We start from the raw sequence: 21,742 nt of genomic DNA on the forward strand, positions 1-21,742 counted from the left end.
GTTATAACATAAAGAATGAAAGTGGCTGAGTCAGCTCTCCTTCCCAATGTTGGACAGCACGGAGTAAGGCGGCCCGCATGGACAAGGTGACACAATGGCTCAAGTTCTCAAAACAAAGGCAGTTCAAAACGTGGATCGCGGCCTGCATGACCTTCCACGTTAAAGTCACTTATTCCAGCGTTCAGAAAGTTCTTTCAGAGTTCAACAAAAAGTTCACATAGGTCTCCCTCCATCGGGCTCAGACCTCTCAAAGCTTTAACAATTCACATAGGTCTCCCTCAGGCAGGTCCGGACCTCTCAATCAACAAGTACCTGATTCAACACAGATCTCCCTCAGCCGGCCGCGGACTGTACAATCACAGCACTTGCAGTGGTTGCCTTCCCCAAGTTTAATTCTCATTTGTTAGGCGTTCCCCTCCTCTAACTTATCACACTTCTGGTCTCCCTCAGTCCGGTTTTGGACCCTTTTCTGATGTCGAAGACTTCCAAATGTGCGAGGCCTTCACCATAGACCTCTGCAGGACCCCTTCGACTTTCTCTTCAGCTCACACTCTTATGTTATTTGTGTCAGGACTGGCTTGCAGCAATCTGCAGCAGCTGACGCTGATCCCACAGACCCTCACCAGGAGTTCCCCGCTCAACTCTATGTTTACAGCTGAGTTGAGAACCCCAAGGAAAGGAAAGGGGTAGTGGATACAAAAATAAACAGATAAAGCAGACTATCTACCTTCTGACCCATCTCTGTTGTCTGTAGTGAAACAAATATACTTGGTTACATATACACTATGTAGAAATTATGCATTAGGAAAACATTGGTAATTACAAACTGTTACCTTCTCAACCTTTGCTATTTGCTTAGAGGCATGACTTTGTCACATTGAATGTTTTCTAAATGACTGACTTTGGTAAAGCGCTGTGAAAACCTGAGCAAGAATACTTCCAGACACTAGCCATAACTGCTTTGACTTTGCCTTTTAAAATATTCAGTACATGCTACTTTTTCCTTTTAGAATGTCTTGCCCATGTTTGCTGGAGCTAATGGCTTTTAAACTGCTTGCACTAACTACTAAACAAATGTCTTTTATCCTATTAGAATTTACTATTTGAAACTACAGTCTTCTTCCATTCACTTGCAATAGTTTTTAGTTCAGCGTTCTTTTTTCCAAAGATTTCTGCTTTAACTCAGACGACGTTGAACACAACCAAAGAACACTCAATCTTATGTCTCCCTTACTACTAGCATAGTCCTCTTTCTACTACCATGGACACCTCTCAAATATCTGTTCTTGCGAATGTCTGTGAAAGGGAAGGAATTCAATTGCTGCTGTCCATGTCGGGAAACAACACGTAGCCACACAAACTTCTCGGTACGTGCGCTGTGATGTACCTGATTTTTAAACACAAGCACATGCAGTCTCAATGCGCTTCACTGTATTATTTTCTAATACGTGCTCTGTTAGTTTACCGCGACTCGTGATCTTCAAAGACACATGCTATGTTAGTTTGCCCCACCGCGTGGAAGGAAAGAAAGAACAATGCGCATTGCTTTTAGTTTGCAGCGCGGATGTTAGGAGAAGGCACGTGCATGAAACGTCTTTATTTTCCAGTGCGCCTGCAACTCAGCATGAACTAAATATACAGCTCGCACACGAACCTCTTGCAGTTCCCTGCGCACCTGAATCAACGCTTGTTGCTTTTGAATGAAGGCCGCCCCGCCCACTGGGGTAGAAATTATATGGTCTTCACGTATCAACAAGCTCACAATTGGCAACTTTGTCAGTGTTAATGCCGTGTTGGAAAAAGCTGTAAACACCATGCTCCTCTCTCACACACAGCTTACACTTCTGTTAGTTGTGTAGAATGCCTTTGGAACTATGCGTTTGCACTGGATATTTAACTTCAACTTATTTACAATACGATATACAATTAAACAGTTCTGCAGTTCTGTTGCTTGTTTTGAACTATCTCACAACACTTTTCTTAAATGAAAAATATAGTTCCTTCCTTCTGAAATCTTCAGAATAAACAGCTACTTTAACTTTGATGTTTCCTTTTCGCTCTTGATAATTAAATTGAAACGCTCCCACCTGTGGTCTTCTAAAGAAATGAATCTCTCAGCGTCTGATGTCTTCTTGCTTCTTGTTGGAGCTTTCTGTGCTCTTGTTAGGGCCTAAATTAAGGAACTATAAATCACACAACCTGTCTCTGAATGTCTCGGGATGAAAGGCAGTTATAGAATCCTGTGCCCGAGCCAAGTACCCAAGCCATTGTCCTCCCAACCAATCAGATAAGTCCAGCATTCCACCATCTTAGCTTGGGAAGCCTGCAATGATTAGTCTTAAGGAAACACCCTCCAATTCTATGATTCACCACAGGCCTACTCCACCTACCAGCCCACCTACCCCTGCCAGCCCTGACAGTACCCCTCCACAAAGCCCTGTCCCAGGGCCTGGCTTGGTAGTGAATCTTCTATGGAATGTCCTTACTAAACAAGGAGCATGCACATCTGCCTCGTCTTCCCAAGACCTTTCCTCCGGACCATACCGCTTCCAATCTATAAGATACTGAAGGTTTCCTCCAACGACCTTGGAATCAAGAATCTCCTTAACTCCAAATTCTTCCTCATCCTCCTCTATGATGAAAGCCGGTGGTGGCTTTCCCAAAAGAGTTCCCTCTACACAAGGTTGCAATAAACTTACATGAAAATTAGGATGACTCTTGATATTGGAAGGTAACCTTAACCTGACTGCTACTACGTCATGAGTCTCTCAATCTCAAATGGACCAATAAATTGTGGGCTACATTTTGTTCTCCCTTTCAGACGTACATTTTTAGTGGACAACCAAACCTTCTGCCCCCACCTGATAATGCGGACCACTTTGATGCTTCCGATCTGCAAAAGTCTTAAACTTTAATTTACTCTTCTTAAGAGCCAAAGTGGCTTTCACTAATCCATCTCTTGTACAGGCCAATCTATGCTCTATCTCTGGATTTGAATATTCTGATGGTACTCTCTCTTTCAAAAATCTGAGATGAAAACCTTAATTACTGAAGAAAGGAGAATTAGTGGAGTCCTTAATGGAGTTGTTGTAACTGAATTCTGCTAACCATAATAAATCAACCCAACTGTGTCTTTCCTGCCAGTAAGATCTAATGTATTTTTCGAATTCCTGATTTACCCACTCTGTTTGCCCATTAGTTTGTGAATGATAACCAGAGGAGCGCTGTACTTCAATTCCCAACTCCTTGCAGAAAGCCTGCCAAAACCTAAAGATAAATTGTGGTCCCCTATCAGACACAATTTGTGTTGGCAAACCATGAAGTCTCACTACCTCTTGCAGAAAACTCTTTGCTAGATTCCTTGCTGAGATCTCACTATTCATTGGAATGAAATGTCCTGCATTGGTCAAAAAATCTACTACCACCAATACTGTAGTACAACCCTGATCTTTTGGAAAATCCACTATGGAATCCATGGAAACTGTAAACCAAGGACTAGGGGGAACTGACAAAGGATTGAATAAACCTGGCGGTTTTCCACCTCCAGACTTGGACCGAGCACAAACTTCACAAGTTTTCACATAGTCTTCGATGTCCTGCCTCATACCTTCCCACCAACATTTTCTTTCCACCAATTCTACAGTTTTACAAATTCCAGGATGCCCTGCTAATTCTGACTTATGACATTCGTATAAAATCTCCTTTCGTAGTCTTTTACCGGGAAGATATATTTTCAAATTAAAATACGCAAGTCTTATGTCTTCCTGGCTTTTCCTTAACCCAAAACTGCATCTCCTCTTAAGGCAACTCCTCAAGAATCTTCTTAAGAAATAACTCCTCATCCAACGTAGTACTCAAAATAAGTCGGTTCTCAGCAATAACTGGTTCAGGTTGAATCGTGCAGTCTGCCTCTTCTATAGAACTCTGTTGAGATAAAGCGTCATCTTTTCCATTCAGACGCCCAGGTTTGAAGGTAATAACAAAATCATATTATGAGAAGAATAATGACAATCGAAGCTGCTGAGGAGTAAATGTCCCAGCTGATTTCAAGAACAGTAGATTACTATGGTTGGTTAAAACTGTAACAGCGAACTTTGATCCCAACAAATAATTCCTCCATTCCTGGAAATCCTTCTTATTTTCCAGGAGCTCGATCTGTAATTGTGTAATTAATCTCAGCCGGAAGCAATTTTTTAGACAAATAGGCCACGGGATGTAATTGGCCAGTCTCTGGATGTCTTTGAGAGAGCACAGTTCCAATTGGCAGATTATAAGCGTCTGCCTCCACAAAAAATGGTTGAAAACTATCAGGATGTGACAATATAGGTCCTGAAGTAAAACTTGTCTTAATTCTTGAAAAGCTTGCCCAGCCTCCTCCGTCCAGTCAAATTTAACCCCTTTCTTAAGAAGTTTGGTAATAGGGGAAACAGTTAGCGAGAAGCCCTTAATAAATCTCCTATAAATGTTTGCAAAGCCAAGGAAACTTTGAATATCCTTCACACAAGCTGCCAATGGCCACTCATTTACAGCCTTGACTTTCTTCACATCCATCTGCAAGCCCTTGGGAGAGATGACAAATCTCAAAAACTCCACTTCTTTAGTTTGAAATAGGCTCTTTTCTGACTTTGCAAATCATTTATTTTCCCTTAATCATTGTAAAACCTTCCTTCCTAACATGTTCTTCATGCTGCTGTAGATCTTTGGAGAAAATGAGAATATCATAATTGTACACCACTACGAATATGTCTAAAAAATCTCGTAACACTTCATTAATAAAAAAAGTGGAATGCTGCCGGGGCGTTACCCAAACCAAAGGGCATAACTTAATACTCAAACAGACCAGATTTGGTTCTGAATGCTGTCTTCCATTTGTCACCCTGACGTACTCTCACCAAGTGGTAACATCCACGAAGATCTCATTTTGTAAACAACAACACTGCTTGAATCTGATCCAACATTACAGAGATTAAATGAAAAGAATATCTATTCTTGATTGTGGTCTTATTTAATGCCCTGTAATCAATACATGTCGGTAAAGTGCCTTCTTTCTTTGGAAAGAATAATGAAGATGCCGTAGGAGACTGAGAATGCCTTATAAAACCCTTTGCCAAATTCTCCTGAATATAGTCCTTCAAATGTTCATTCTCCTTCTCTGTCAAGGCTTAGATGCGACTACACAGAATGTGGGCTCCCGATTCCAAGTCTATCTTACAATCGTAGTCTCGATGAGGAAGTAGTTCATTGTCTTCATTTTCACTGAAATCATTGTTCACAGAGTCGTTGCTGTCCTTGAAACACAATGCAGGTTTCTTCTTGTCTGCGATTTGGCTTTCTCTGTGTCTTTTTCACTGCTTCCTGGAGGCAACGACCTCCTGCAGAGAAATTCAGGGTTTCACTACCCTTTGCTCTAGTTCCTCGATCGGTCGTCCTGCTCCAGTAGGTTCGCCTTCACCCAGAAGATCTGCTCCTTCTCATATTCCACCTTGCTCAGAGTCTGTCTGTATGTTCTGCCTTTTATCCATGTGGGGAGAGCTAATGGGCATCGGATGTATGTGATTAAAGTCCAGTGCCTGACTTTGCCTCACTCGATTAGCGGGACATGTCCAATGAGATATGTAAGTCTTAGCCTCTTTATTCTCAATCGCCCTCTTCCTCAGCCCAGTGTTTGTGTAGAAAGGGGTGGGGGTTAGGTTGTTAGAGGATCCTATGAAATAGGATGGGGCATTGGTACGGGAAAGGGGGGAATACTGTGTCTCACCATCGGTTGCCTCACCTCCCCTCCCCTTAACCCCTCGCCCAGGTGATCCTCCTGCACCTGTCCCCCCCACCCCCAGGGTCTGGATCCAAAAGCAATGGCCATAACCTGGCCACCTGAGAGATCTCCGGGGACTAGAAAGTGAGACACCCTCTGGTTTCTCACAGAAAACAAAATAACGCTGTTTTCAGCCTACTCACATTCATTTTCCCATAAAGAAAAAGTGTGGTTTTTGAACAGCCATAGCGCAAAAACCACTGGACAGATTGGGACCAAATAAGAAACAATTTGGGCACAAAGCATTCCTTGACTGGCTTGGGATAAATGCATCCAGTGGTTTTTAATATATCTGAGACATGGGCTTCCCCCTTCTTTAAAACCTTTCACACATATAAGCATTGGTGCTTTGCAGCAGAGAGGCTGAGAGGCTTTTCAGAAATTAAAAGACTTTTTGTTTCCGCTCAATGTGAGTGATTCCCACAATATTACTGGGAGAAGACACAAATAAAAGAACTTAAAACCCTATTTGGAGGAACAAGGATGCCATGAAACTTTGGAATGAACTCCCCCACGACCTTACAGGGTCTAATAATGTTCTCGACTTCAGAAAGAGATTCAAAACTCTTCTGTTTATGTAGTCACTTCTGTGGGATTACTGATTGTTTTGAACCACAGTGCTTAGATGGCCTGGTCGTAGGTGCTATAGAAATAGCAATAGCAATCACATCAGGCTAGACGGTGCAAGTGGGGATTTGTGGGTGAGTTGGGGAACCAGTTACGTGTAGACAATTCAGGTTTTAGAGGGGTAGACTATAAGGTAGAAAAAAATGTGTATCACACAAAGTGATGAGTGATGGGGATAACGGGAGATGGTTAGGAAGGGAAAAGCAATTGAGTGGAGTGAGGGGACCTGAAAATTGAAATGGGACACATGTGAGTTGACACAAACGGCTCACACTGTAGTTCTGTAGTTTTGGTTTCTCAAGACTTCGGTAAATTTCAAATCATGTTTTTGAGTTTTTCCCTGCAGACTCGATTTCGTTATTATAAACATTTCTTTTTGCTTCGCACATTTTTTATTTGTAGACATTTTGTAATGATTTCCATGTTTCCTTGTTTTCACTGGTTTGATTTTTTTCCCAAATCCATTCAAGCTGTCTCTTTTCAACTTTTAATTTAGCTAGGGCAGGAGTGTACCAGGAATTGTGACAAGCCCTGTCTCTGATTAATTTGGATTTTTGAGGGGCCAATCTATCCAGAAAACAATTGAATTGATTGTCATAGACGGTCACCAAAGTCTCAGGGGGGTCAGATTCACATGTGAGGTCCATGAGCTGCTTGAGGTATTGTTCTAACTTCCCTAGTTTGATCCTTCTTCAGTTCCAACTAAGTGGATCTGATTGAGGACAGGCATTATGGGCAGTGGGGAAGGTTCTGCGAATTTCGTTGCATCAGGTGGGGCTGCCGCTGGAATAAAAGGGGATGACATGGGTAAAATGGCTGTGATAAGCACTGGGGTTTTCGAAGTGTTAGACTCTACCTGAAGTCTTGTGTACATTGGGTGTTCCTGTCCTCTCTAATTCCGTACTGCAGTTATTTTTGAGCAGTTTTTGTTTTAAACCTTCCCAAGGAACCCATGCATTAGTGATAATTCCTAATCATGTGGTAATGAAACAACCATTAACTATGTCTGGTTTTTTGGTAGCCTCTTTATTATTTTGGTGGCTAGTCTTTTGAGTTATATTCTTAAAACAAGAAAGAATCAAGTGTTCAGATAAAACAAGATAACACAGAGAAACACCATGATTTTAACTTGACATAGCTAGGTCAAAAACAGGTCAACAACTGTGTGTATATATAGGTAAAGACAAAGATGAACAATGCAGAAAAACTGTGCAATTCTTCTCAGGGTCTGTACAAACAATATGCAATGATTCTTTGTAATTGTTATAATTGAACTAGAGGTGTGCACAATATTACTTCATAGAGGTCACAATTTCATAGTTTCAATGCTGTGTCGTATTGTAATCAATTCCTATTTTTTTCACAATACATTCAGACAGACCGGTGAGGTTAGTAAAGCACAAAGTCCTTTTTGTTATTGGGCATAGATATAATGCCCTGACCGGGTTATTGTGGATAGAAACGATTATACTTGTCTGTATGACAATGGTTAGAAAATGTGGTCAGCTGTAGCTGATCCCTGACCAAGAGAGACTGGTCCGACGTCTATTAAACAGTGGAGAGAATTCAGTGTGGTCCTTAAATGTGGTATACAATCAATTTCCCACGAGGATCACTGACATTTCGATTGTTCTAATTCACAATCTTCTTCTGGGGCCTTATATATGCAGGTCTCCCTAAAGATAGACAAAGACAAAAGTGTCCACTCAGAAGAGATTACCAAGTGTTTCTGTAGAAATAAAAATTGCAAGTGAAAGGATAAAAAAGCATCATATTGCTGCTGCTGTAATAGAAAAGTGAAGGGCTATGGGCCCTCAAAGTCCAGAAACTGACCTGTCCTAGAAGCTGCGTGGAAACTCCTGTGGTTCCAGAGTTCTGTGGGAGTGATAAATCATAGGCTGTGCGTGGGAGTCGCAGTCTGAGCAGGCTGTAAATTGCATTCACATAATGGCCTGAGTGTTCGGGTCGATTAAAGCGGCCCTGTGGATAGGGCTTTAAAAAGGGGGGGGGGGGAAAGAAAGGCAAGGTGGAGCTGTGTTAGTGAATGACATTGCCATATGTTGAGTAAGTGCTCTGGCCATGGCTTCATAAGAGAAGAAATGGTTGCTTTCCTAAAAAGGAGTTGCAGAGGGGCTGGGATAAGCTCACCTGTGTCAAACTTGATGTAGTTGAGGCTGGGGCAGCTCCTCCGTGTGCGTTGAGTCAGGTGAAGTGCCGTCATAGAATGAAATGGAGTTGCTCGTAATGTATTTAAAAGAGCATGCGCGTCTAGACAGTGTCTGGGTGGGCGCGCATGCGTGGAGCGGGGAAGACAAGTGTCTGTTGCGCGCACACGCGCGGTGTGTAGCACGGGAGCTCGGCGTCCATGTGTGATGCGGCCACTACCCTGCAAGTGGAAGCGCAGGCGCAGGGGGCCATGTGGCAGCGCCACCGAGCCGGATACTGGAATGGATGTTATCTTTAAATGGGTTGTTCTCATTAAATATGAAGCTTTGCTCGTATTCAGCCATGTAGATAATTGCCATGCTCGGAGCGAATGCTGCGCCCATTGCGGTTCCACTGATTTGTAGATAGAATGACTCGTTAAAGCTGAAAAAGTTGTTGGTTAGTGCTAGTTCTAGTAGTTCAACAATGAAGTTGATGGGTACTCTCCTTTGTGTCATGTGTCTGGTAAGATGGTGTCGAATGCTTTCGATGGCTTGGTCTTGCGGAATGCTCGTATAGAGGCTCTTTATGTCCATAGTGACAAGTTGATTTCTAGTATTGTCAAAGGGTTGGTGTTCAAAGGTGGTAATGGTCGTCATTGTATCTTTCAAGTATAAGGCTGTTTTTTGGCAGAGTGGTTTGAGGAAATGGTCAATAAATCCAACCAATAACATCAGAGCAAAGATACAAGAAATAACCAAATTTGCTCAAGAAAGGAATTGGATTTCGGAGAAAGAGGAGGCTTTCCTTAATACCACAAAGGGACGTACCCCCGCTTTCTATGCTTTACCTAAAATCCATAAGAACAGCCTCACGCCTCCAGGAAGACCTATAGTCTCCGGATGTGGCTCCATCCTGGAACCCATCTGTCAATTTATTGACCATTTCCTCAAACCACTCTGCCAAAAAACAGCCTCATACTTGAAAGATACAATGACGACCATTACCACCTTTGAACACCAACCCTTTGACAATACTAGAAATTAACTTGTCACTATGGACATAAAGAGCCTCTATACGAGCATTCCGCAAGACCAAGCCATCGAAAGCATTCGACACCATCTTACCAGACACATGACACAAAGGAGAGTACCCATCAACTTCATTGTTGAACTACTAGAACTAGCACTAACCAACAACTTTTTCAGCTTTAAAGAGTCATTCTATCTACAAATCAGTGGAACCGCAATGGGCGCAGCATTCGCTCCGAGCATGGCAATTATCTACATGGCTGAATACGAGCAAAGCTTCATATTTAATGAGAACAACCCATTTAAAGATAACATCCATTCGTGGCGCAGGTACATTGATGACATCATTTTCGTCTAGGAAGGAGAGAACAGCAAGCTACTGAGTTTCTTCACATGGCTTAATGGTAGATCAGAAGACATACAATTCACCATGGAACATAGCAACATGAAAATCAATTTTCTGGATCTCAAAATCAACGTTAAGGGTAACCAGCTGATTTGCCCTATCTTCAAAAAATAAACAGACAGAAATACCATTCGACACTACAATAGCCATCATCCCAGAAACCTACGTGACAACCTGCCATACGGACAATTCCTCTGAATCCGCAGAAACTGTACCGAAACAGGAGAATTCAAGATCCATGCGAACCTGCTACAACAGAAACTGGCAACCAGGGGCTACCCCAAGAAATTGCTCAAAAACACCATGAAGAGGGCACTTTACACACCGAGAGAAACATTGCTCACTACCAAAACTCATGATCCCAACATAGACAACATACTGGCATGCATCTCAACGTTTGGTGCTAACACCTCGCAATTCAGGCACATGATCAAAAAATATTGGCCTGTCGTCCAACTTAATCTACCAGACGAACCATTACCTAGGATGGCCCTGAAAAGGAACAAGAACTTGAAAGACCTATTGACCCATGCTAGGTCCCGAAGAAAATCCACAAGGTCCTCACTATGGAACATGCGGGAAATCCGAGGGCATCACCCATGTGGCGCATGCATGGCTTGCAAACAGACGCTGAAAATAAAATCCTTCCCGATAGGAGACAGGGAATGGGAACTCAGACAATTTACCAATTGCAAAACAACTAATGTGATCTATCTTATTGAGTGTACCTGCGGACTTAGATACGTGGGTCAAACGTCCAGACCTGTGCACAAAAGAATAAGTGAACACAAATCAAGGATAAGGTGCAGAGTACATAATGCACCATTGGTCTCACACTTCATGGAACTACAACATGCCCATGACTCTTTCAAATGGTGGGTGATTGACCGTGTCGTAGGTACCACCAACATATCCAACTCCCTTAAATACAAGGAATCCTGGAGGATATTCAAATTACAGACCTTGACGAATGGTCTCAATGAAGCAGCCCCCATGGACTATCAGGCCACAACCTGAAAGCTTTTCCATGGCATTCCATTGTGAACTTTACCAACCAGAACTGGTCATCCCTGCCAGGACCAGCAGCCATCCAATTGGTCCTTTTATATGTGTGGATTTTAACATCCACCAGTAAGGCACCATCCCCAGCGCCCACCAGTAGGGACTTATTCACCTCCGTCCCTGCCCCCTATATGCACACAGCCTCTCCCTGTGCCCCCGCACCCCCCTGGGGGGCTTCCTTGTCTTACATATGCAGGTAGCTTTCACCGCTCCATGACGTTTCTGCCGCCCCAGCCCCGCGACCCCTCCGCCGATACCCACATACCAATCTGGAACCATTCCAGTATCCGGCTCGGTGGCGCTGCCATATGGCCCCCTGCGCCTGCGCTTCCACTTGCAGGGTAGTGGCCCCAGCTCCGCGTCACAGATGGACGCCGAGCTCCCGTGCTACACACCGCACGTGCGCGCGCCACAGACACTTGTCTGCCCCGCTCCACGCATGCGCGCCAGCCCAGACACTGTCTAGACGCGCATGCTCTTTTAAATACATTACGAGCAACTCCATTTCATTCTATGACGGCACTTCACCTGACTCAACGCACACGGAGGAGCTGCCCCAGCCTCAACTACATCAAGTTTGACACAGGTGAGTTTATCCCAGCCCCTCTGCAACTCCTTTTTAGGAAAACAACCATTTCTTCTCTTATGAAGCCATGGCCAGAGCACTTACTCAACATATGGCAATGTCATTCACTAACACTGCTCCACCTTGCCTTTCTTTTTTTCCCCCCCTTTTTAAACCCCTATCCACTGGGCCGCTTTAATCGTCGAGAACACTCAGGCCATTATGTGAATGCAATTTACAGCCTGCTCAGACTGCGACTCCCACGCACAGCCTATGATTTATCACTCCCACAGAACTCTGGAACCACAGGAGTTTCCACGCAGCTTCTAGGACAGGTCAGTTTCTGGACTTTGAGGGCCCATAGCCCTTCACTTTTCTATTACAGCAGCAGCAATGTGATGCTTTTTTATCCTTTCACTTGCAATTTTTATTTCTACAGAAACACTTGGTACTCTCTTCTGAGTGGACACTTTTGTCTTTGTCTATCTTTAGGTAGACCTGCATATATAAGGACCCAGAAGAAGATTGTGAATTAGAACAATCGAAACGTCAGTGATCCTCGTGGGAAATTGATTGTATACCACATTTAAGGCCACACTGAATTCTCTCCACTGTTTAATAGACGTCGGACCAGTCTCTCTTGGTCAGGGATCAGCTACAGCTGACCACATTTTCTAACCATTGTCATACAGACAAGTATAATCGTTTCTATCCACAATAACCCGGTCAGGGCATTATATCTATGCCCAACAACAAAAAGGACTTTGTGCTTTCCTAACCTCACCGGTCTGTCTGAATGTATTGTGAAAAAAATAGGAATTGAATACAATACGACACAGCATTGAAACTATGAAATTGTGACCTCTATGAAGTAATATTGTGCACACCTCTAGTTCAATTATAACAATTACAAAGAATCATTGCATATTGTTTGTACAGACCCGAGAAGAATTGCACAGTTTTTCTGCATTGTTCATCTTTGTCTTTACCTATATATACACACAGTTGTTGACCTGTTTTTGACCTAGCTATGTCAAGTTAAAATCATGGTGTTTCTCTGTGTTATCTTGTTTTATCTGAACACTTGATTCTTTCTTGTTTTAAGAATATAACTCAAAAGACTAGCCACCAAAATAATAAAGAGGCTACCAAAAAACCAGACATAGTTAATGGTTGTTTCATTACCACATGATTAGGAATTATCACTAATGCATGGGTTCCTTGGGAAGGTTTAAAACAAAAACTGCTCAAAAATAACTGCAGTACGGAATTAGAGAGGACAGGAACACCCAATGTACACATACCTTGATTTCCCAGCCCACTAGTTCCTGTCCGACTTTAGGGCTGTCCCTCCAGTTACAAATCTACCCAGCATGCCCAGCATATAATCACAATGATGACATCTGAGATTACATCAACGATGAAGTCAATGGACAAAAATTATTTCCTGCCCCATCCCCTCACCAAGAGTCCCCCTCCTCTGTGCCTGCTCACCCCACTCCCCTGATGGCCTCCTCACACCCACTGCCCTCTCCCATTCCCCCCACAACACATGCTGTTTCTGTGACACAGTTTGCTTTCAAATGTCGGCTATTCACTACTGTTCTGTCCATAGCTGAGGCTATAGAAAAGCTTTGTGTTGCAAATTCAGTCCCTAGACCCCCTCAAAAATGTCACTTGGTGTCCTCTTACTCTCCACACCCCAGGCTAATGGCATTTGCATGTTTTTTGACCTACAAATGGCTTTTTTCCTGCGTTTCATTTTCCGATCTGCGGTCTGGCAAAAACAGGCCTTTTTTGTCTATGAGAAGACAAATGGGAAGTAGGCCGCTACTTTGTTTATTTTGTTTTCTTAATATAACATTTTTATTTTTTAACAAATCTCTACCAAACTTTGTAGTCTGGTGGATGGGGGGACATGTGCCTAATTGACTACAAAATGGCAGCCAAATCCGTTGCACAAGTCACAAGTTGTTAGCAATTCATTTTCTTTAGGTTCCAATGGGAGTCTGACTCACCTTAACTGTAGGGCTAAAACACAGATACATATATTCAATGAAAAAACGTTGTTAAAGGGACGTTATGGTTACAAGTAAAACTGAAAAACCTCAGAAATTCACCATGTGTAAGCTAAGCAACCATAACTCGCGCCACCGCCATGCACTGCTAAGACTAACACCAAGGACATCAAAGATGACATCACAAATGTCATTGATGGCATCACTGATGACATCACATGCTGGCCCACTTGTTTTTGTTCAGTGACATATCTCGGCCAGGTGGTTTTGTTCACTGACAGTCAGAATATTAAAATTCAAAAGGTGCTGTATATCTAGACGTTAACCTTGTCATATGTTCTTAAAGTACATACATGAGGCAATAGGCAGGCCTCAAACACACAATTCATTTGTATATATGAAGATAAACTTTAATGCTATTAACATTTTCTGATGATGCTGTTTCTTTCTTCCTTACGTTAGTTTCCTTGTATGTGCCCCTGATGTGCATATATTGTGGGTCTTTGTATGTATTGTTTGTACTAGCACAAGTGTGTAGTAGTAAGTCTTGAATTGTTAGGTAGTTATTACATGTTTAACATTACACAATCTCCCCTGACATCTTGTTCCCAACATTATAAACACAACCCCTTGAAGAGAATGTTATCAAAATTAATTTCCCATGTGATTTGTATTTATTTTAATTTATATAGCGACTTAATCCAAAGCGCTTTACAAGAGGAACAAGTGAATACAACAAGCAATAGTTAACAATGAATCTAAACCAGAAAACAGTACAACGAAAAATGTACATTTATGATGAGGCTAAGTACTAATAGAGGGACAGAAGGTAGGAGAAGAGGGTGGAGATGGGTTAGTTGGTGAGAGAGGAAACAATTGGTGCTAGGGGGGAGAGTGGAAGAGATAGGATTTTAAAGAAGTGCGAAATAAGGGATAGGAGGTGATGGAGCAGACAGGAAGAGGAAGGTGGTTCCAGTGGAAAGGAGCAAGAAGTTGGAAGGAGCAGAAACGGGAGGGGGCACAGGGGGGAGGTGAAGTAGAGAGAAGGAATAGATCTGCAGAACGAGAAGGAGTATAGAAAGAGAGAAGGGAGGAGAAGTACAGAGGGGTAAGTCCATAGAGGGATTTGAAGACTAGGCAGAGGAATTTAAATTTGAGCTGAGAGTGCTTAGCTTACCATAACTGGAGAATTTCTGAGGTTTTTTTCGGTTTTACTTGTAACCATAACGTCCCTTTAACAATGTTTTTTTCAGTGAATTTCACAGGTTTTTATTAGTGCAACTTAACCATAATGTCCCTTTAACAAAGTTTTTTTCATTGAATTTCATGGGTTTTTATTAGTGCAACTTAACCATAACATTCCTTTAATAAAGTGTTTTCAATGAATTTTATAGGTTTTTATTGGTGCAACTTTACCATAATGTTTTTCATTGAATTTCATAGGTTTGTATTAGTGCAACTTAACCATAACATCCCTTTAACAAAGTTTTTTCATTGAATGTCATAGGTTTTTATTAGTGCAACTCATTTATTTATTTATTTATTTATTTATTTAGAATTCTTTTAAAGCTCCTTATGCCCGCAGGCCTCAAGGCGCTACACGAAAACAACACGAACAAATAGTACAAAAACAAACAATTAAAGACGTCATATAGAAGAAGGGTCAAAGTACAAGACGCATCAGTTTACAAGTAAAGATGGTGAGGTCATACTATAAGAACAAGGTTCATAGAGCCCATGGGCAAATGTCTACACAGTCTCAGGTACCTGGGAAGGGTGCAAACTCTGCACCCAAGCAGAATGCAGTCTCTGTTCCCTTGGGCGCACCAATTAGCAAGGCCTACTCTACGCAGGATTTTCAAGTCGGACAAACGCACTACCCCAGACCCTGTTCTAGCACGAAGCCAAGTAAGAACTTTGTTGAGAAGTGCGTCTATGGGTTCCCTTTTGGAGGATCTCGGAACGTTAGTAATGATGAAGTTTCTTTTATCCATAACCAGGGCTTTGATGACAGTTTCCTCAAGTATTGGCATGTTGGATTTTTTCAAACGTACAGTCCTTAGGTTAGCCGGACCAGAATTCAAGGACAGAGGTGAATCAGCCAAGCATCCATTTGCTGGAGCGATGACAGGCTCAGGTTGAGTGAAGCTGTGAGTCTGTAGTGCCTTATTAGCTGAAGATGGGAACAAAGATGGTGCTTCTTTCCGGGAAGGTTGCGACACGGGACTAGTGCCTGCGCGTAGGGCCCTCGATGGGAATGCATGATTTTCAGATTCCTATAGAGACATTAGTTGCTTGCGTGTTTTTTTCAAAGAAAAAAGCGTGATATTTCTCTGCAGAGATGTCTAGACTGCATCAGAATCCTCCCTCGTGTTGCAGTTGTTCAGTTCCTTTATGAGGGTATCTTTCCAAAGACTCCAGGGCTCGGGATTGGAGTTCGTCTCAGCATCCTCAGAAGAAACAGAGGGGCGAAGGAAGGGAGGGAAAATGGATGTAACAGACCGCTCCACCCGGGGAGAGGTTGCCAACGTGATGGAAGGTGACCATTTCCCATTATTTACAGAGGCTTGAGGAAATGCCTGGGTGACCTTAGCAATTCTGTCCACCTTATCAGGAATTACTGGTGGGGTGGAGATTACTGAGTTCACATAGTTTTCCTGATGATTTTTAATGGGACTAACTACCCCTAGAGCTATATAGGTTTTGTTAGCATTATCTTTGGTTACTGGGCTCCTTAAATAGGGAGCCAGTCCTTTAGTTGGAGTTGTACAGAGCATGTCATGAGAGCCCGAGGCCTCATAAAATGACTCAAGTCGCTTGGCATGCACATGCTCCTTTCTGCAAGAGCTAAGGGCTAGAACTTCAGACAGTCGGTCATTTTTACACACAGAGTGACCAGAAAGGCAAGCAAAGAATTAATTAATCCTGTCATCTTGAGACAAGTGCAGAACTAACTGTCATGCACTAAAAGCAATGAGTGGGCCGCTAAAGGCAGCGATTAAATCGTTTGTTATCACTCGTGTTGGTACACAATGAAATCAGGTAGACTTAACGTCAAGTGCAGGCAAGGGAAAGAGGAACACTAGAGCCGTCGGCAGAACGTACCTGCAACTCTGCGTCTTCAAAGCCGGCACCGGGTTAAAGCCAAAAGTTATCCGCGGCTGCAGCACCAACCCGCTCCAGGGTGTGGAGCGAATACGAAGCAGAACACATGGACACGATTAGAGGGGTTAGAGGAAATGACCTCTCAGAAAACACAGGAAGATCCAACATGCCATCAAGTCGTAACCAACAACCTAACCATAACGTCCCTTTAACAAAGTTTTGTCCATGAAAATTATAGGTTTTTATTGGTACATTTTACCATAACGTCTCTTTAACAAAGTTTTTTCCAGACAATTTCATAGGTTTTTACCAGTGCATGCTATTTTCCTACAACTTACTAATATCATACGGACCCAACTATAGCAACATTTTTGCCCAATTTACAAAGTTTCACCTTAAAATTCTGCCATTTCCCACCTTCTAGCATCATTTTTTTTTACACTTCATTGTGGACCTTCGGGACAGTGCCACGTGACAATACACCCGTGCGCAGCATGATGACGTGTCCATGAACGCATTTGCACTTGCACTTCGTGTTCGGGTCCTTGCTTCAAGGACAGTTCGGAACTGCATTTTCTACTGATCTAGGAACTTTCAAGCTCAAAATGTACCCTTGCAAAGCTCCTACACCTATTCTTACTCATTTACTCTAACAATCTAGTACAAAGCACATACTTGGAAGAATAGTAGCAAAACTGCTATTTATCTTAAAAAGTGCATCAGCTATTGCCACCACTGGCTGGAAGGAACTACACAACAAAAAAGCATGGTATTTCCAAAGACAATGAAGAGGACCAAGAAGATGAGGTAGAGGAAGTGCCTACCTCTAGCACCCAAAGAGTCTCATGCCGTTCTTTACCACTTTTGGGAATGTAGCAAAGGCTAAAACTACAAAAGTGAAATGCACTGAGTGTAACTTTGTACTAATTCGCGGACTACCTGGACATTACTCATACGAGACCACCTCCCTGCACCGCCACACCAAATACAATCACTGTAATGCTCTCAGAAAGATTGTTCCTTTCTTAGCAAGTAGTAGGCTATCTTCCTCCACATCATCTTCCTTAACCAATACTGTAACCGCACAGCCTACTTCTGTGGGACACAAAATCCCACCAGCTACCTTGCAAGCAATAAAAGAGGCTGTTGATCCATATCTTTCGAAGACAACAGTCCTCTATATACGGCAACACACCACTCTTCGGGGGGAACCAATTTCGAAGTGCTTTTGAAGCTGTAATCAAGGATCATGAGAAACACTGCCCACTACCTTAGAAGTAACACACGCACAACATCTTCCCCTGTGAACCTGCCCCTCCACATTAGTGCTTGGTGCCTCTTCCCTCATTTCCCTCCACACCTTACGTTTGAACCTCTCCTGCAAACATTTTTTTTTAAAACCACAAAAGAAAGGTTCCTTTCACAGTAAAAAAAAAATAGAACTATAAAAGAAATCTCATAGACTCCATAGACTCCATCTACTTTACATTTCTCAGTAAAGTACATAGACTTAATACGTTTTTCCAACATTTCGATTAGCATTTTGTGTTATGCTAATGGAAATAATGTGGCTTCCATCCCCCATTCCAGGGACTGGAATGGGGGATAACAGCCCGGCAGCCCAATTTATCGGCCCAAGCGAAGTGTGTCTATGTGCGCCCTGATGTCTGTGGGCTTCGGCGCGTTATAAATAAATAAATAATGAGGGCTCCAGACCTTTATGCTCCACTCCAGGCCCTGTAATGGGGGATAAAGGCCTTTAGCAACCAGGGTTTCCAAAGAAGAACCCGGGGTGCTAAAGAATAGATTTTTCCAATATGGCCACCATGTCAAGGGACGGTGGGGCGCCATACAGAGTGCCTCTTCCCTTTCTATGGCAGCCTGCAGAAGACTAAGACAGAACCCTATGACCATATTACCACAAGCACATTTTTTTCCCTCTTCCCTTTCCATTGCAGCCTGCAGAAGGCAAAGACAGAACCCCACTACCATATTACCAGGAGCACATTTTTTTCCCTTTCAAACCTCTCCCACTTTCGAATAACTCTACCACTTTGCCGGTCCCAGGTGGAGAAGGCCACTTTAACCCAATTTTTTGTCCCTTGCGGTCATGGCCAGTAGCCAGATTGTGCAGGTTATGACCTTATACCATGACCCAGACAATCTGGCCACTTCCCATGGCCACAGGCCATACCTCATACCAAAGGTATATCACTATTTTTTGTACCTACATTATGATACTTGTCAAAAAATAAAACACTGGTACATTTGCAAAACCATGCTTTCAGGTCCTTGCTAATGCTCCTTACACGAGTTTGCTTAAAATCTGCCCATGTTTTATTTTTTTTCAAAAGTGTGAAAATGTATGTACATACAATAGTTATATAACTTAGCCCCCAACTTGACAAAATGCATTCAGACTTTTGACAAACCTTCAAGGTTGGGTCTATAATCTTTCTGAAAACTTTTGTCCACGTTCGTCAAATGGCAACAAAGTTATAAGCCATCTAAAAATGTTGAGACCCCGCCTCTAATTTAGCTCCCTCTTCAGAAAATCCCACCAAACCTTACAAAAACATTAATATCTAGATTTAAAATCGTTTTGCAAACTTTTGTGCAGATTCGTCAAATGGCACCGCATCTATAAGCCTTTACAATATTTCTGGACACCCCCTCTAATTTTGCCTCCTCTTTACAGAATCCCACCAACCTTTGCAGAACCTTTCAGAATCAGGTCTAGGATATAATTCCAAAACTTCATACAGTCTCATTGAGTGGTGCCAAAGTTATAAGCCATCCAAGAACTGCTTTTCACCAACCCTCTAATGTAGAAATAGGCATAGATGTCCCCGAACATCCGAAGTGTTTGCAAACATCACAGGGCTGTCCCCGAACATCCATACTGTTTGCGGACTTCCGGGGCTAAACCACCCGTTTTTTTGCCTTCTTATGGCCATATCCCATCCCATCCTCATCACCCCTCACCTCCCCAGAGATTGTTTGATAAGTTTGACAAGTGCAATGTTGCGTTTTTTATATAGTTCTAGCTTGGTGTCTGTGGACACTGGCGGATGTCCGCAAATCCAACATGGCGGCCATTTCCAAAAATCATAAACACTTCATGCCTTTCACCATCCAATCAGTGGGCTCGTCCGATGTCCGCGGACATCACAGCATCCTCTAGGCCAATCTGATGCCTGTCCGCGGACTGAAAAGGGCAATGGGTCCACACAGCGGAGCCAGATATCACAGATTTTTTTGGACCTACTTTTTGGTCATTTAAAAAAAACTACTGGCCGGATTTACACCAAATCTACAAAAGCATGCTTTCGGGATGAAGCCGGGACCAAGCCGCCATTCTTGCCGCATATTTGTTGAAAATCCGTCCAGCTGTTTGGGTTGTAGGAGTGAGCACATTTTTTGTCCATTATGTATGGAGAAAAAAAATGTGCATAGTTTGTTAAGGATTCGTCCAGTGGGAGCGAAGTTATAAGCCGCCCAAAAAAGTGATCTTCCTATGAGTTGACCAACTTAAACATAACTACACGCCCGCTGCCACAGGCTGTGTAATGACTCAATCTATAATCAGAATATGTGTCCTCACCTCAGTTCCTTGCCGTGAAGTCCTATTAAATATAGCCCTTGGCAAAGCCAACTATTTTTAGGTATTAGGCATTTGTCAGGCACTGCCATTATGTGTCAACGTACACTAACCATATTCGATCTTTTGCAGTGTTGTGCCAGATAGTATGATTTTGTCAGGGCCTGGCAAATGCCTATCCCATTCATAGATATAATCAATCAAATAAATTATATAAATACAAAGTTGCATAAAATCCATCTCAGAATTTCCAGCATTAATGTGATACATAAAATAATTGTACAACAATCAAATGTCATCATTCTAAACCTGGCTTTGTTAATGCTTGTTCAAGGATGCTCCACTGGTAGGCTTTTTTTGTGGACAAGGGCTTCTGATGTAGCTCCAGGATATTGCTCTCCATTAGTTGAAGGTTCACAAGAGTAACACTGTTTATGTCCCCCTCCATCACAGGACACAGAGAGAACGCAATAGAAAGATGCATCTGCGTCCAGGTAACAACCCTGAAGAGAAGTAACTGCGGTGTCTTACATGCTCCAACCTTGACCACATGCAGTGGATCTTGACTAGCCAATGCATTCAAAAGAGAAACATTTAGAGGAAGATGGGGTTATACTCAACAACCTCTTGCAAAGTATCAGTCTTTGGAAAAATTACTTTTTAACAGTTATGTACTAACTTACATTATTGTAATGCAGTATTTTGTAAATAAAAATATGTGTGTGTGTTAACTGGCTTCATTAACTGTCTCTATCAAAGAGAAACAATGCACCAATTAACATTAGAACGAACAGCTTGAAAGAAACATAACGATTTAATTAATTGTGGTGTTACTGCTTGGAATATCAGATGCCTCAAATATACTCCAGTAATATTGATGGGCTGTCTCCAAGCATATTCAAACAACTCAAAAACAGGGCGACGGGACCGTTGCATCTTCTTGGCGGACTTTTGGACATTATCTGAGTGCATAAACTCGCACTCGAATCTCAACCAAGAGTTTGGAGTTTAGCAGTGATTCAAGGCTCCAAATGGTAACCTCAAATCATGGGAATGTGGTTTTAGGAGCCAAACAGAATCCTGGAATCCTGGAATCTCCAAAGGATATCCAAAGCTCTAAAAAGGGCCCACTCACTTCCTGTTTCTGTTGTGGAGTTTTCCAGAAGGGTTGTTTAGCGGAGTAAGCACACAATTGTTGTCCGGAGGGAGCATTGGAGAGTAGTTGTGTTTTTAGAGTTGCAAATGTATTTATGGTACCCATTTGTCTTTTTGTACATCTTTCTTGTACCCCCGTGTCTGTGGCCACATTTATTTTTGTTCCCTTTTTAGCATTTATGTTTTCCTTACCCATTCCCCTACCATCCATACAC

The 21,742-nt window shown here is 42.5% G+C and overlaps 1 protein-coding gene across 1 annotated transcript in view; it reads left to right on the forward strand.

The window, feature by feature from the left end:
- The window catches only part of LOC138521059 (uncharacterized), a 512,462-nt gene extending 491,361 nt beyond the window's left edge, over positions 1-21,101 (forward strand). The window contains exon 17 of the mRNA XM_069633584.1: positions 20,826-21,101. Within this exon, the coding sequence (XP_069489685.1) occupies positions 20,826-20,846 (21 nt within the window). The 3' untranslated portion in view covers positions 20,847-21,101. The remainder of the gene's footprint in view (positions 1-20,825) is intronic.
- The last annotated feature ends 641 nt before the right edge of the window (positions 21,102-21,742 follow it).

This window comes from Ambystoma mexicanum, chromosome 1q, assembly GCF_040938575.1.
Source record: "Ambystoma mexicanum isolate Mex_15411 chromosome 1q, UKY_AmexF1_1, whole genome shotgun sequence".
NCBI lineage: Eukaryota > Metazoa > Chordata > Amphibia > Caudata > Ambystomatidae > Ambystoma > Ambystoma mexicanum.